We start from the raw sequence: 13,363 nt of genomic DNA, 5'->3' as shown, positions 1-13,363 counted from the left end.
GTAGTATATGAACCAAGATTTGAAAGATAAGTGATATTTCAACAGAAAAAAAGGTTATTCATAATTGCAAAAAACTGGAAATGATCAACATGCTCTTCAACAGATGAATGGATAAACCACATCCACACCATGGAATATTACCCAGCAATAATGAGAAATGAGCTATCAAGCCAGGAAAAGCCACAGATGAATCTTAAATGTATATTGCTAAGTGAAACAAATCAGTCTGAAAAGGCTACATACTATATGACTCTAATTATGTTATATTCTGGAAAAGGCAAACCTACAGAGCTAGTAAAAAGATCAGTAGTTTGCTGCGATGGATTGAATAGGTGAAGCACAGGGAATTTGGGGGGCTGTGAAACTATTTTGTATGATAATGTAGTGGAGGATACACGACATTATGCATCTGTCACAACCCAAATAGCAAAAAGAGTGAATCTTAATGTATACAAATTTTTAGAAAATTATTTAAGATGTTGTGGGAATCTTAGGAAAAGAATACAGACCATGACATGAAAACTGTATGACAAATATATGGAACAACCTCAGTGAAGGGGGTGGGAGGAAAAAAGGTGCTGACCTAAGTAATTCTGGAAATAAATGGAGTCTGTAAAACTAGGGGTAACATGACTCCATAAAGTCATTTCCCACAGGGATATGGGTTAAAAATACTGCTTTACAGGTATACTAGAATCCAATACCTAAATGAATGGCAGATTGATGGGAGACAGCTTCCTCACTGTTAGAGTGTGAGTTTACAGATAAGCAAGGGGAGAAGGCTAGAACGATACATGTGCTAATGGATTAGTTAGAAACAACAGTATAATCTCATGTTTATCTTTTTTATAATTTTTATTTTTTTTACTGAAGTACAGTTGACTTACAATGTTTCAGGTGTACAGCAAAGTGATTCAGTTTTATTTATATATATATACTATATATATAAATATGTATTCTTTTTCAGATTCTTTTCCATTGCAGGTTATTATAAGATACTGTATACAGTTCCCTGTGCTATGCAGTAAGGTCCTTGTTGTTTATCTATTTTATATATAGCAGTATGTATTGGTTAATCCCAAATTCCTAATTTATCCCTCCCTCCCACTTTCCCTTTTGGTAACCATAAATTTGTTTTCTATGTCTGTGAGTCTATTTCTGTTTGTAAATAAGTTCATTTGTATCGTATTTTTAGATTCCACATATAAGTGATATCATACAATATTTGTCTTTCTCTGTTTGACTTACTTCACTAAGTATGATAATCTCAAGGTACATCCATGTTGCTGCAAATGGCATTATTTCATTCTTATTTATGGCTGAGTAGTATCCCATTGTGTGTGTGTGTGTGTGTGTGTGTGTGTGTGTGTGTGTGTGTGTGTGTGTGTGTGTGTGTACACATCACATCTTTACCCATTCAACTGTCAATGGACATTTATGTTGCTTCCATGTCTTGGCTATTGTAAATAGTGCTGCTATGAACATTGGGGTGCATGTGTCTTTTCGAGTTAGAGTTTTCACTGGATACATGCCCAGCAGTGGGATTGCTGGATCATATTATAGCTCTATTTTTATTTTAGTTTTTTAAGAAGCCTCTATACTGTTCTCCATCACAGCTGCACCAATTTACATTCCCACCAACAGTGCAAGAGGGTTCCCTATTCTCCACACCCTCTCCAGCATTTACTATTTGCAGACTTTTTGATGACAGCCATTCTGACGGATATGAGATGATACGTCGTTGTGGTTTTGATTTGCATTTCTCTAATAATTAGCAACGTTGAGCATCTTTTCATGTGCCTGTTGGCCATCTGTATGTCTTCTCTGGAGAAGTATCTATTTAGGTCTTCTGCCCATTTTTTGACTGGGTTGTTTTGTTTTTCTGATATTGAGCTGTATGAACAGTTTGCATATTCTGGAAATTAATCCCTCATCAATTACATTGTTTGGAAATATTTTCTCCCATTCTGTAGGTTGTCTTTTCACTTTGTTTATGGTTTCCCTTGCTGTGCAGATCATGTTTATCTTTATATAGATATAGATGGTTACATAAAAATATTTGTAGATATGTGAATATACTCAGGGGAGTATACACACATATACTTCCTGTCAGAGGAGAGGGCCTACAAAAATCATATCCCTTTTAAGTTGAGTAGATAGCTCAGAAAACATAAGAAATCATCACTCCAGGAAGAAAGAATAAGGTAATAATAAGGACCCTGATGTGGGAAGAAACGTCACAAGAGATGAAGACCTTTGGCTCCCATTCAGCCATGAAGAAAGAAAAAGTAGTACCCTTTTCTCCACCCATCCAGATATCCATCTTCAAATAAAATAATCTAACCAACATCCTACTATGAGAGGAAATCTTAAATATACAAGGAGAAAAATTACAAAGGCCTAGAACATGATACAGTATAGAGTGAAACACTCATCCTATTCAGCAAACTGAGGAATCAGGGATATCTGGGGCAAAGGGAGGCAGGGAAGAAAACCCAAATCTTCTAAAGATTCTGGCACACACAATAGCAGAAATTCCAACTTTTGGAGTAACACTATTAATAAAAAGTATTAACCCATTTATATCTACAAAATAGTTACACAAAATAAAAACTGAAAAGTTACCCAGTATTTGAAATGACAACTGAGAATGTAATCACTTACTTCTAATAATTCTGAGACAACAGGCAGAACTTCAGGATTACATATATCTATGGAGTCATCCCGGTATGTCTTCTTTTTATAACAGATATTACCCAAATGTAGTATTGCTGAGAGAAGAGAGAAAATCCTGTGAAAATAAAACCATAAATTACAGCTTGCTTATGTGCATTCTCTAAGCTTGTTTCATTCCAAAATTCTAATCAAGCAAATTAACCAGTACAAAGCATTCAGTCTTCAGAAAAATAAGAAATAGGATAATAATGACTAAAATAACTAAAATTTATTGAGTGTTCACTATGTCGGGCACTGTGCAAAGCGCTTTACATAACCCTTTCAGAATTATATCACCTGTCAGATATAGCTATTTGAAGGGGACTTCTTACTATTGTCTGAACCTGCCGTAGTGTTTCAAAAGTCCATGGACTTTCTAAACGCTTTTCATCCTGCTTGGAATGTCCTTTCCCTACACTGTCTATTTCAGATCTGCTGCATCAGAATCTTTAAGAGAAAGGTCTTAGAATCTGTATTTTAACCAAGTAATCTAGGTGATTTTTTATTAGTAGTTATATTTTTTAAATGCTTTCCTACATCATATTATACTGCCCATCATATTATAAATGCTTTTTAAAAAACAGTATGAGGCCACTGGGATATATTATCTAATAGCAGGCCCTTAATGAGAAACATCTGTATCTGGACTGTCCTTCCCTCCTGTCTCAGAAGAACACATGCCCCTCCTCCAGCCAACAACTAATCCCTACGCTTCTGCTATACATCTCATGAACTCAGTTTACTCTGGAACATTATTATACCAATTTTCTATCTCTAGCCTGAACCTGACAAGAACTTTCTATCAAAATAATCTCACTTCTCTTTTACTTTAAACAACCCATCCTAGATCCTACATCTTCTTCACTTCATAAACAAGCTTATTGAAATGTTAACTTACACTCCTTGCCTTCACTTTGTCATTCACTATTTGCTAACACATTCTGGCATCTGCCTCCCAGTAAAATGTCTCATAGAAGTTACCAAGAACCTCCGTGTAACTTAGAAAAATATATTATGTCCTTAACTTACATGATATCTCAAAGGCGTTTAACACAGTTGAATACTCCACCTAAAAGTCCTTCCTAGAAATCTATATATACACACATCTTTGTGCCTTCTCCAGTTATTTCCTCAGAATAAATCTGTCCTACTTAAGAAATTTTAACTTTGTGTTTTCCTAAAATTAGGAAGCATTTTAAATAAAACAAAGATATTGCGTTAGGAACCTAAGAGCTGTACTTTCGGAGGTCCGAAGCAACATCTAATTCGTAGGTGTAATTTTTCAAATAATTCAAAATTTTTAAATGATTGAGTCATTAACACAACTCAAACAAAATACAAGTCAATTCTAAAGGAATATTTCACAAAAACATTCTGGGTTAGAGAGGAAACTCAGTATCAACTGAAATATAAAAACTACTTAAAGCCAAAAACATAAAAAAACCAAACTTATGAGCCATTTTTTAAAAAACTATTTTTAGTAGTAGTTTATATAGTTGCACATTACACTATTTCAGAATTTTGGATTCAATAATCAGCACAATAATGTTTCTCACACACAAATATGTGATGCATAGTCTCCAGCAACAATAAATGTCTTATAAACAATTGAATATACTATAATTCAATAGTAAAAGATTTATAAATATGAATTAAGAATCCCTGCTCTCAAAAAGCTTATAAGGTTAAGGTTATTTGCATCTTTAAAGTATTTTGTTTTATTTTAAATATAATTTACTTCTTTATTTTAAGCATAGTTTACTCCATCCTTATCTCAACCTTTTTACAGTTCTACTTTTTTATATTTACAATGAAAAATATACATTTAGCACAATGCTACAGACATAAATTTACAGTTGAAATACATAGAAAATTATGTTATACTGAAATGTATGCATGTCTTAATAAGATTAAAGATCAATGATATAGAAAGCAAGGAGTTATAAAATAGTGTTACAAAGCAACGGTTTTTAGGTAAGGTACATGGAGAGGTTTGGGGGGCACCATGAGCCCTTGCAATAATATGCAAATGTTTATGTATTACATTTTACAGGAAGAAGAGCTCCAACTTTCAACAGACTCTCAAAGATTTATGACAAAAGAAAGCAATTCAAAACAAGTCTTTTAGAAAAATAAATTTTCTAATTCTAAGTAACATTTAAGATGGAACTGGATCAGGAATATCAGAAAATTGTTTCAAAGGATCAAAGAAGAGGAATTTTTGAAACACATCATGATTTATTCTCTATCAAGGCTATAAGAATACAATAAATAAACTCACTGTCTTCGTGTCTTGGGAAGAAATCCTACCATTTCCATGGCTAGTTGTAAGCGTTCAAAGTCATGCCTCAAATCTTCCCCCTCCACTGTGAAGCAATCCTGTTTTTTTAAGAAAAAAGGGGGAGAAAAATCAAGACTACCTATTGAAAAGTAATCTAAGCCACGTGGAAATATAGTAATTTTAGATAAATATACCTATTATAAAAATTAGAGCTGGTGAAATATTTAGACATTGCCAAATTCATTAGCTCTCTTATCTTACCACAAGTATGCACACTAAACACACACCTACCAAAATACCAGTAGGTAATCTTTTCTCCCTCTTTCACAACCACCCAAGCAAGGATCTCAAAAGTAACTTAAGAGCTAGCAATATGTATAAAATGTTCTGATACAAAGTTTGATTTTGAGTGGTTCTGAAGAGTCTTGGAGATCCAAAGCATTTAAGAGAGCTCAATTCCACAAACAAACGTTATTTATTCAACAAATATTTAATAACTGTCTACCCATATGCAAGGTGAACTAGATCCTGGGACACAAAAATAAATTTTAGAACAGGCAACAATTTAGTTGAGAAGTGGAGACTAGACTTTTATAATACAAAGAGGTTTATATTATATCAATACTAGAAATAACATAAATATTATATTCCTAATAACATAAACATGGTAATCAGTCAGCAAAATAAAAAAGTATATGTGAAAGTATAAAAACCTGCAAAGAACACACATGATATGAGTCAGTAAAAATAGTTATGGACTACCAAATAAAAAAATACTACTCTTCTAGAGCAACTCTTGCATTTCACTTCCCCCAAAAGTCAAACGGTAACACTGTACACATAATCTAAATCTTTAAAACAATAAGTAAGTCTCTAAATCCCTTTACTATATGTTCTCACAGTCCCTTACACTTAACATTTTCAAAAACCTCCTCACATGTATTTACTTTTTTAATGCCTATCTTCCTATGAAATATTGTATTAAATACTCAATGAACACATGAACTATTACTTGTCTCATTTACTGCAGTTCTCCAGTATCAAGTCAGTGCCAAGAAGAAAGTGGGAAATTATTAAAGCAGATATACAATGAATGATTTATTTGACTGAATGAGATATTCTTTTTTGAGAAGTAAACAAAGTGCTCATTTATTTTTTAAAAAGTATTTATCAAGTATCTACCATGTACAACTTGCTTTAGGCACTGTAAGAATGAGTTAATGAATATATATGTAAATAATAAAATTTTAAATTAAATATTAAGTCTTAGAATACTATTAAAAATATTTTTATTCTCTATGGAAAGGTATACATGGATAGTTTAAATTTTTAAATTCACTTCAAGAAACGTTCTTTCTGAGAACCCATGTACTTAATTTTCTGACTATAAAATTTTGGTAAGCAATTTTAAGACATACTTCTACAGACATGCCAACATCCTACCTACTAAAAAATTTTAAGTTAACACATTTTTCTTTTACCTATAGTAAAGCTTTTTAAAAGCTCTTGCTTTTCTTCCCCCCAAAACCACAAATAGCTCACTCATTTTATGATTTAGTAAAAAGTTTTCTATAATAAATCAGTGGGGAAAAAGAGAACTATGCTTCCGCTTGTATAAACTCAATGATACAGTAATGATTCTCGTAACTGACGGTTGTTCTTATCTACCCCAAGAATGAATAAAACAATGTGTATAAAATATTGAGAACATAAATTGAATAAAGAACTAAAATATAAATACATTTATACTTGCTGTCATCTATAATCAAATTGTTCTTCGGAAATACAAATACTGGTCTCAGTGAAAACCAAAATCATAATTAACTTTTAAATGCTTGTACTTAACGCGTATTTCCCTGATGACAACGGTATTAGAAAAACTAAGGATGGACTAACCTACCAGACCAGAAATATCTTTATCTTAATCTGAGTTCCTATGGAAGCCGACCTTGAGACAAAGATTCAGTACAAGTACTAGCGGAATGTAGGGAAGGCAATGTAGCCTAAATAGGGTACAATATTAAAGTAGCTACCACAGTGGGTAACTGGACTTTAATCCCAAAGTAATCTCTGGGAAACAGTATAAAAAATAGACAGGTGGGGCTTCCCTGGTGGCGCAGTGGTTGAGAGTCCGCCTGCCGATGTAGGGGACATCGGCTCGTGCCCCGGTCCGGGAAGATCCCACATGCTGCTCCGCGGCTAGGCCCGTGAGCCATGGCCACTGAGCCTGTCCTCCGCGGCGGGAGAGGCCACAACAGTGAGAGGCCCCCGTACCGCAAAAAAAAAAAAAAAATAGACAGGTGAAGGAGCAGGAACACTTATATACCACCTCCCATGAGTTATTGGTTGAGGACTTCTAGAGATAAGCTGTTAACTCCTAGGAACTTCTAGAGGGTCATGCAAGAGCACAAGGGTTCTGAGAAAAGCCTTCAAGCACCAAGATACAAATACTGGCTGTTGGAGGTCATTTAGAAAACAGTGAAACGGTAAGGGTCAAAGAATAAGACAGGGAACTAACCAACGACTGTTAGGACCCTTTCCACTGAAAGAAAATAGTTGATTCCTCTTGTCAAACTTAGCTCAGGCTCTAGTCTTACTTGATAACATGCCACTGCACACTCCCCACAAACACACCAAAATGTTCTTTCATGCTATCAGCCTTTTTTCCCTTTGTATGAGATGAAGAGACTGCTTTCTCATTTATAAGCACCTACAATAAGCCTGGCATATAGTAAACATTTATGAGGGAGAGAAAGTGAAGAGCAGAGTCAAATTACACATTTTTCTCCTACGCTGTATATATTTCTTAGAATGGTGCTTATAAAAATCATACTTTTTTATAGCTACCAGTTGATAATATAGGACATAAATAGGAATAATTGACTTTGAGAATTAGTAAAGATGCTGAAGATCATTTAAGAAAAAAGAATATAAAGAACATAGCCTGATTTGAATCCCAATTACACTATTAACTTGCTTCATCACCGTGGGGGAAGTCACTTAAATTCTGAGCCACTGTTGCTTCTGGTGTGAAAGGTAATCATACTAACTACAACCAGGGGTTTTATAATGATCAAACATAATATGGATGTTAAAGTGGTTTTTAAATGGAAAAATATATGCAAAGGAAGTTGGGCAGCATGCAGAGACCTTCATATTGGACTGGCATAAAGCCAAAAAGGCAGTATTTAAGGAAGTGACCACAAATTTATAAACTGTTGGACAGTGAATAGCAGTAAGAGTGCTATGTTGTAGAAATACTTAAAATAGGGAGAATGGAAACATTATGAATTCAAAGATTCCTGCCCAAGTTGCATCAGGATTCCTGCAGAAGGTCTACCTCATGGAAAAATGGGAGGCCAGGTACTATACAAATGGTTGGGTTCCTATAAAGGCAGTAATGACCAGGATGGAAGCATGGCCTCACTGAGATATGAGTTCTAATCCTCTGCAGCATGGTGGAATGTCAATATCCTGAGACTTATTCTGGCAATTCTCACTAAACTCGCCTGATAATTGGACCCTAAAATCATTCAAAGCTTAGTTCAGAAAAATTTAAAAATTAGGTGACACTAACTGTTTACATTGAAGTTATTCAGAACTGGCTTTAAGGTAAAACTGTTTGAATAGATTATTACCATTTAAAGAAGGGAAATTAGCATTTACTAAATATCTTCTACATATCAGTCATTATGAGAGTCACTTACCATTTATAATCTCTAAATCCTCAAGACACAAGGAGTTAATTATGCATCTGTATATTTAATTGTACGTACATTTATAGGGAAGAAAATAGACTCAGAAGTTAAATAAGTCACCTAAATAACAGGGATGGCCAAACCAAAATCTATCCAGTTCTAAGTCCTCTGCTATCTCCCATGAAACACTAGCTGCTTGAGCTTGTATTAATAGGATAACCCTTAAAACGAATTAAATCACCATACAATGGGCAACAACAGGTCCCTCGTCAAAAGCAATTTTCTCACCATAACTTCTCTTGGGATCATTTATACAATTCCAAATAATGTATGTTAAAAAATACAACACAAATTGCAGAACCCTCCTTAATAACCTCTCTTCCTATAATGCTAGTCACATAAGTTCTAATAACTCAGAGTGAAACAAGTTTAGTTTGCCCCCAAATATACTAAAAGAGGAGCTAAGAGGAAAGAATAAAACAAAAGATCCTCAAATAGACTGCTTGTTTGCATTAATTACCTTGCAAAAAAAAAGCAACAGAAATTAATCAAAGTTCTAACTATAATATATTTGAAAACGTAATAAATGGGAGGGTAGTGATGGAAGTAATGTTAAGGGAGTAGGATAGTACGGTTACAAAGTTCTTCTAAGAGGAAAAGATGGAGAGTGATGTTTTCAGTGGTGGCAGTGATGGGGGGGAAACATTTACTGTGCACTTACACAGTATTAAGCAATCTATCAAACTCTTTAGATGCACTAATTTAATACTCATGAAAGTTAAAGACCATTATTATTCCCTTAAATAGGTGATGGAAACAAAAGAATAAGTGACCTGCTTGGGTTCTCAAAACTAGTAAGTAGATGGAGCTAGTATTCAAGTCAGGTCTATCTACTTCAGAGCCCCAAAATTCTTAAGAATTTTGGGGCTTACACTGTCTAAACAATAGCAGACCAGTTCACAATTTCACTATAAGCTCTGTAAAGGCAATCAAGTCTTATATTCACCATATGAGTTTCCCAGTCTCCTACCTACTTCCCAATGAGGCACACACAGTCACCCGGTATACTAGGCGAAAGATGGAAGCTTCTCAAGAGTGACAAAACAGCATAAAATTTTTCTATTAAAAGTTATCAGTATCTATAAATTTAAGTGTCTAAAATTTATTTTCCAAAATATTAAATCTGAAACTGCAAATTACTTGATTTATTATGAAATGGTAATGCAATTAAACTGAAGGAAAAAGTTAATGTCATAATTACTAATCCTTCTCAACTCTGATAGTTTTGCAATTAGAGGAGTTTGTAATCACATGCAGTAAGAATTAAAGTGATGGTTATTTAAAGCAAGGAATAAGACATGTTATGTTTCCAGGAGGAATGGTTAATAAATTAGTTCATTAGTTAATGAATATAGATGAGTGCATGTTTTCAGCCTCTCACATCTGACCTAATTGCAAACTGAAGTAAAGGAAAAAGGCTTTTTGTGTTCTTTTTACAATTACAAACTTGTTCTTACAAAATATAACAACTAAAGCTAAATTTACCTACTCATTTTATATTACATCATATATGCCCTTAAATCATTCTCAATTTAAAACATAAAATAATCTTATTTATAGGAATTTCAATTCTTAATTTTTGGAAAATTACATAAAGGCTATAGCCTCTCTTGCTATTAAAAAAAAAGTATGCATTCATTATGTGAAAAGACTGTTACCTGACATATAAAACAGGAAGGATGTAACTTTTTAAAATAAACAATAAATATTACTCATAATATGTGGGTAACTAAACTATTGAAAAAGAACTGAAACAAACAAATCTCAAGGAAAAAAATCCTATAGTTCATAAGGATCCATAACAATGCTGAAGTCAGGAATGCAATCTATTTATTATTGGTCAAAATAAATATTGAATACAGTCTAAACAGCAAAAACAATCCAAAAATGGTAAATTGACTGGTTTTTAATCAATAAACCATACACATACAAATAAATCAATTCAAATAAATTAAACATTGATTTATCTTCTTTCTTAGAGTCTTTGCTTGTATTTTAGCTGATTTTCTTCCTAAGTCACAAGACAGATGCAAATGAGCAAGGTGAGGGTCCTTTAACAGGAACACAGAATATTTATTTAGGCACTTGTACTGACCGGCTCAGAGTCATAGCAATAATCATCCCAGCTCTGTCTGAGGGGCTTCTTTGTTATCTGAAAGTAAGGCAGATTAGTTAGGTAGAAGTAATAATTATTCCACTTCTCTAATCACCTCTTAGACGTAGTGCTCACATAGCACAGCTGTTACCAAAGAAAGTTATTTTGTGTACCAGCACAAAACAAGAAACAACTAAGTAAACATTCAGATTCTGGGAGATCATATATTATCATAACCAATCCATACTTGCTATTATTCAGTTACTCTGAAATATAGTAACTGCTGAGTCCCATAGTCTCTGAATACTGACCTTACGATAAGAATATGTATGGTATGGACACTGATTACAAAAAATATCTGGAAGAGATGCAATAAACTCTGGATTTCTCTAATACTAACAACTATCAGCTCATTTATGGGCAATTACTACTTTTTAAAAAGGAAAATATTTAATCACCCATATATAAGGCAAATAGTTTAAACAGGAAAGGAAAGGAAAATACTCAGAAGCTAAATCAATGATTTTTTTTAATATACTTAAATTCAATACAGTAAAAATGCCTAGTGTCATACTGGGAAGTGATATATAACACAATTTTGAAATTCTCAATATAGTAATACAGAGTTATATTAGCTTATATAAATATGTAGTTTCAAAATTAGGAAATATCAGTTATACAGCATGCTCTATATCTTGCAAAAAGTCTGAGATGTTACTTTCATAACCCTAAATACATACTACAATCTCCGAGCCACATCAAAGTGTCAATTTCCTTACAAAACCCTCATAAGAATTTTTTAAATTACCCAAAAGGAATTTCTTTCCATAGACATTACATCTTGCCTCAAACAAAAAAATGAGGGGAAACAATCTATTATTTAAATGATCTACTGTCAGACCAATTCCATTATTACCAGTTCTAGAATTTCTGTTAATATGAGGAATAAAATTGTAGAAACCAATGCAATGAAAAGTTGTGAGAATTACTACTTATTATGGAAGTTTAGGGGTGAATTCTGAGTTACAAGGTAAGTTACAAATTCTCTAAGTCATTTCCTTTAGTGAATTTTCATACTGAATGTTTAATAGGATAATCACTGAGTTATAAAAATAATCATACTCTAAGTCAGTATCATAATATCATGCAAAGAGGTATATGTATTAGACTTCAAACATGCAAATAAAGTTTCAGTAATCCTTTGACAAGGGCAAGCATGAATCATTAGTAACATTTAACATGCTGTGGTCTGTAAAAGGTAAATCACTTTGGAAAGAGTAAAGCATTTTTCTAAGCTGGAAGTATCTATAAACAGTTTATTATTCTCTTAAAGAGTCTCACAAAAAGCAATTTTCCAATTCATATAAGAATAATAATTTTTAAATTTAAGAACTGCATCACATAGATTTTTAGATTGCATACATGAAAATGCTAGTTAATATCCACTACCAACCAGGTTTCAGAAACAAAGTACTAGGAAAAAAAACTTTCCTCAAGAGCTAAAATTTAATAATGCCCTACATTTCAAAACGCTTTTCATGAACTCCCACCTGATTGAGATAATGATATTCTTCCGGTTGTTTAAGATGGAATGCTAATCTCTCTTCTTCACTTGCTCCTGCCAGGAGGTAATAAAATACATGATAGTTCCTGTTGGAAACAAAGAAGTATGGCTTTATAATGAACATGGTCTAATGGTTATTATTCAACAAGAAAAAAGAAAAAGAAAACATTAATTAGTAAACTGTTTCAGCTTTGCTTCATTTTCTTAATACAAAGGTGATAAATTCAATATTTAAGTACTACAGGGGAATTCAAGTGGCAGTCAAGTGGTTAGGACTCAGAGCTTTCATCACTGCCGTGGCCCAGGTTCAATCCCTGGTCGGGGAACTAAGATGCAGCAAGCCGCGCAGTGTGGCCCAAATAAAAAATAAGTACTACAAAATAAAATAATGTTTTGTATGCTGGAAACAAAAGAGAAAGGTGAAGGCAGCAATACAGTAAACGTGAGACCTCTAAAAATTCTCTCCACAGAACCAATTAGAAAACTGGCAAATTTGTCAGAATCAACTCTAGAAATTAACCAAAAGAAAACAGCAATCCAGAGAGTGTTTACACAAGAAAAACAGCTGAATCTCAGTAAAAACTGAAGCTTGATGGCCTTTTAAATTGCCCTATTCCACCTCCTGCTTACCAGATCCATGGTAGCTTTCAATACCAACAGCTTACAACTGAAGTGGACACCCAAAGCCTGGCAGCCTCCAAAAGAGGGCAGAATGGGGTTGGGGCTCATTCAGAGTCTCATTCCCTGAGAAATATGATTATCTGATCTGTCTGGTTGTTCCTTGGAAGAAGCCATTTTCAAAACTATCCTTATTTGACCTGACTCAGAGTTAGCCCAGTACGAAAATCTTTGCCCCAGAGACATTTGTAGGAAACAATTATAGGCAATTTTTGAACATATCAGCCTCCTGCAGCCATGAACAAATGTTGGAGCACACAGTAGGCTCACCA

The 13,363-nt window shown here is 33.7% G+C and overlaps 1 protein-coding gene across 1 annotated transcript in view; it reads right to left on the bottom strand.

Moving 5' to 3' along the window:
- The window catches only part of MYO9A (myosin IXA), a 269,941-nt gene that overhangs the window by 192,300 nt on the left and 64,278 nt on the right, over positions 1 to 13,363 (bottom strand). Inside the window, exons 5-8 of the mRNA XM_060005673.2 lie at positions 12,400 to 12,499; positions 10,850 to 10,906; positions 4,997 to 5,094; positions 2,665 to 2,791 (exon numbers count right to left, since the gene is read on the bottom strand). Coding sequence (XP_059861656.1) covers positions 2,665 to 2,791; positions 4,997 to 5,094; positions 10,850 to 10,906; positions 12,400 to 12,499 — 382 coding nt within the window. The remainder of the gene's footprint in view (positions 1 to 2,664; positions 2,792 to 4,996; positions 5,095 to 10,849; positions 10,907 to 12,399; positions 12,500 to 13,363) is intronic.

Source organism: Delphinus delphis, chromosome 2 (assembly GCF_949987515.2).
Source record: "Delphinus delphis chromosome 2, mDelDel1.2, whole genome shotgun sequence".
NCBI lineage: Eukaryota > Metazoa > Chordata > Mammalia > Artiodactyla > Delphinidae > Delphinus > Delphinus delphis.
Note: the sequence above shows the minus strand (reverse complement) of the source record. Positions and strands in the feature narration are given on the sequence as shown.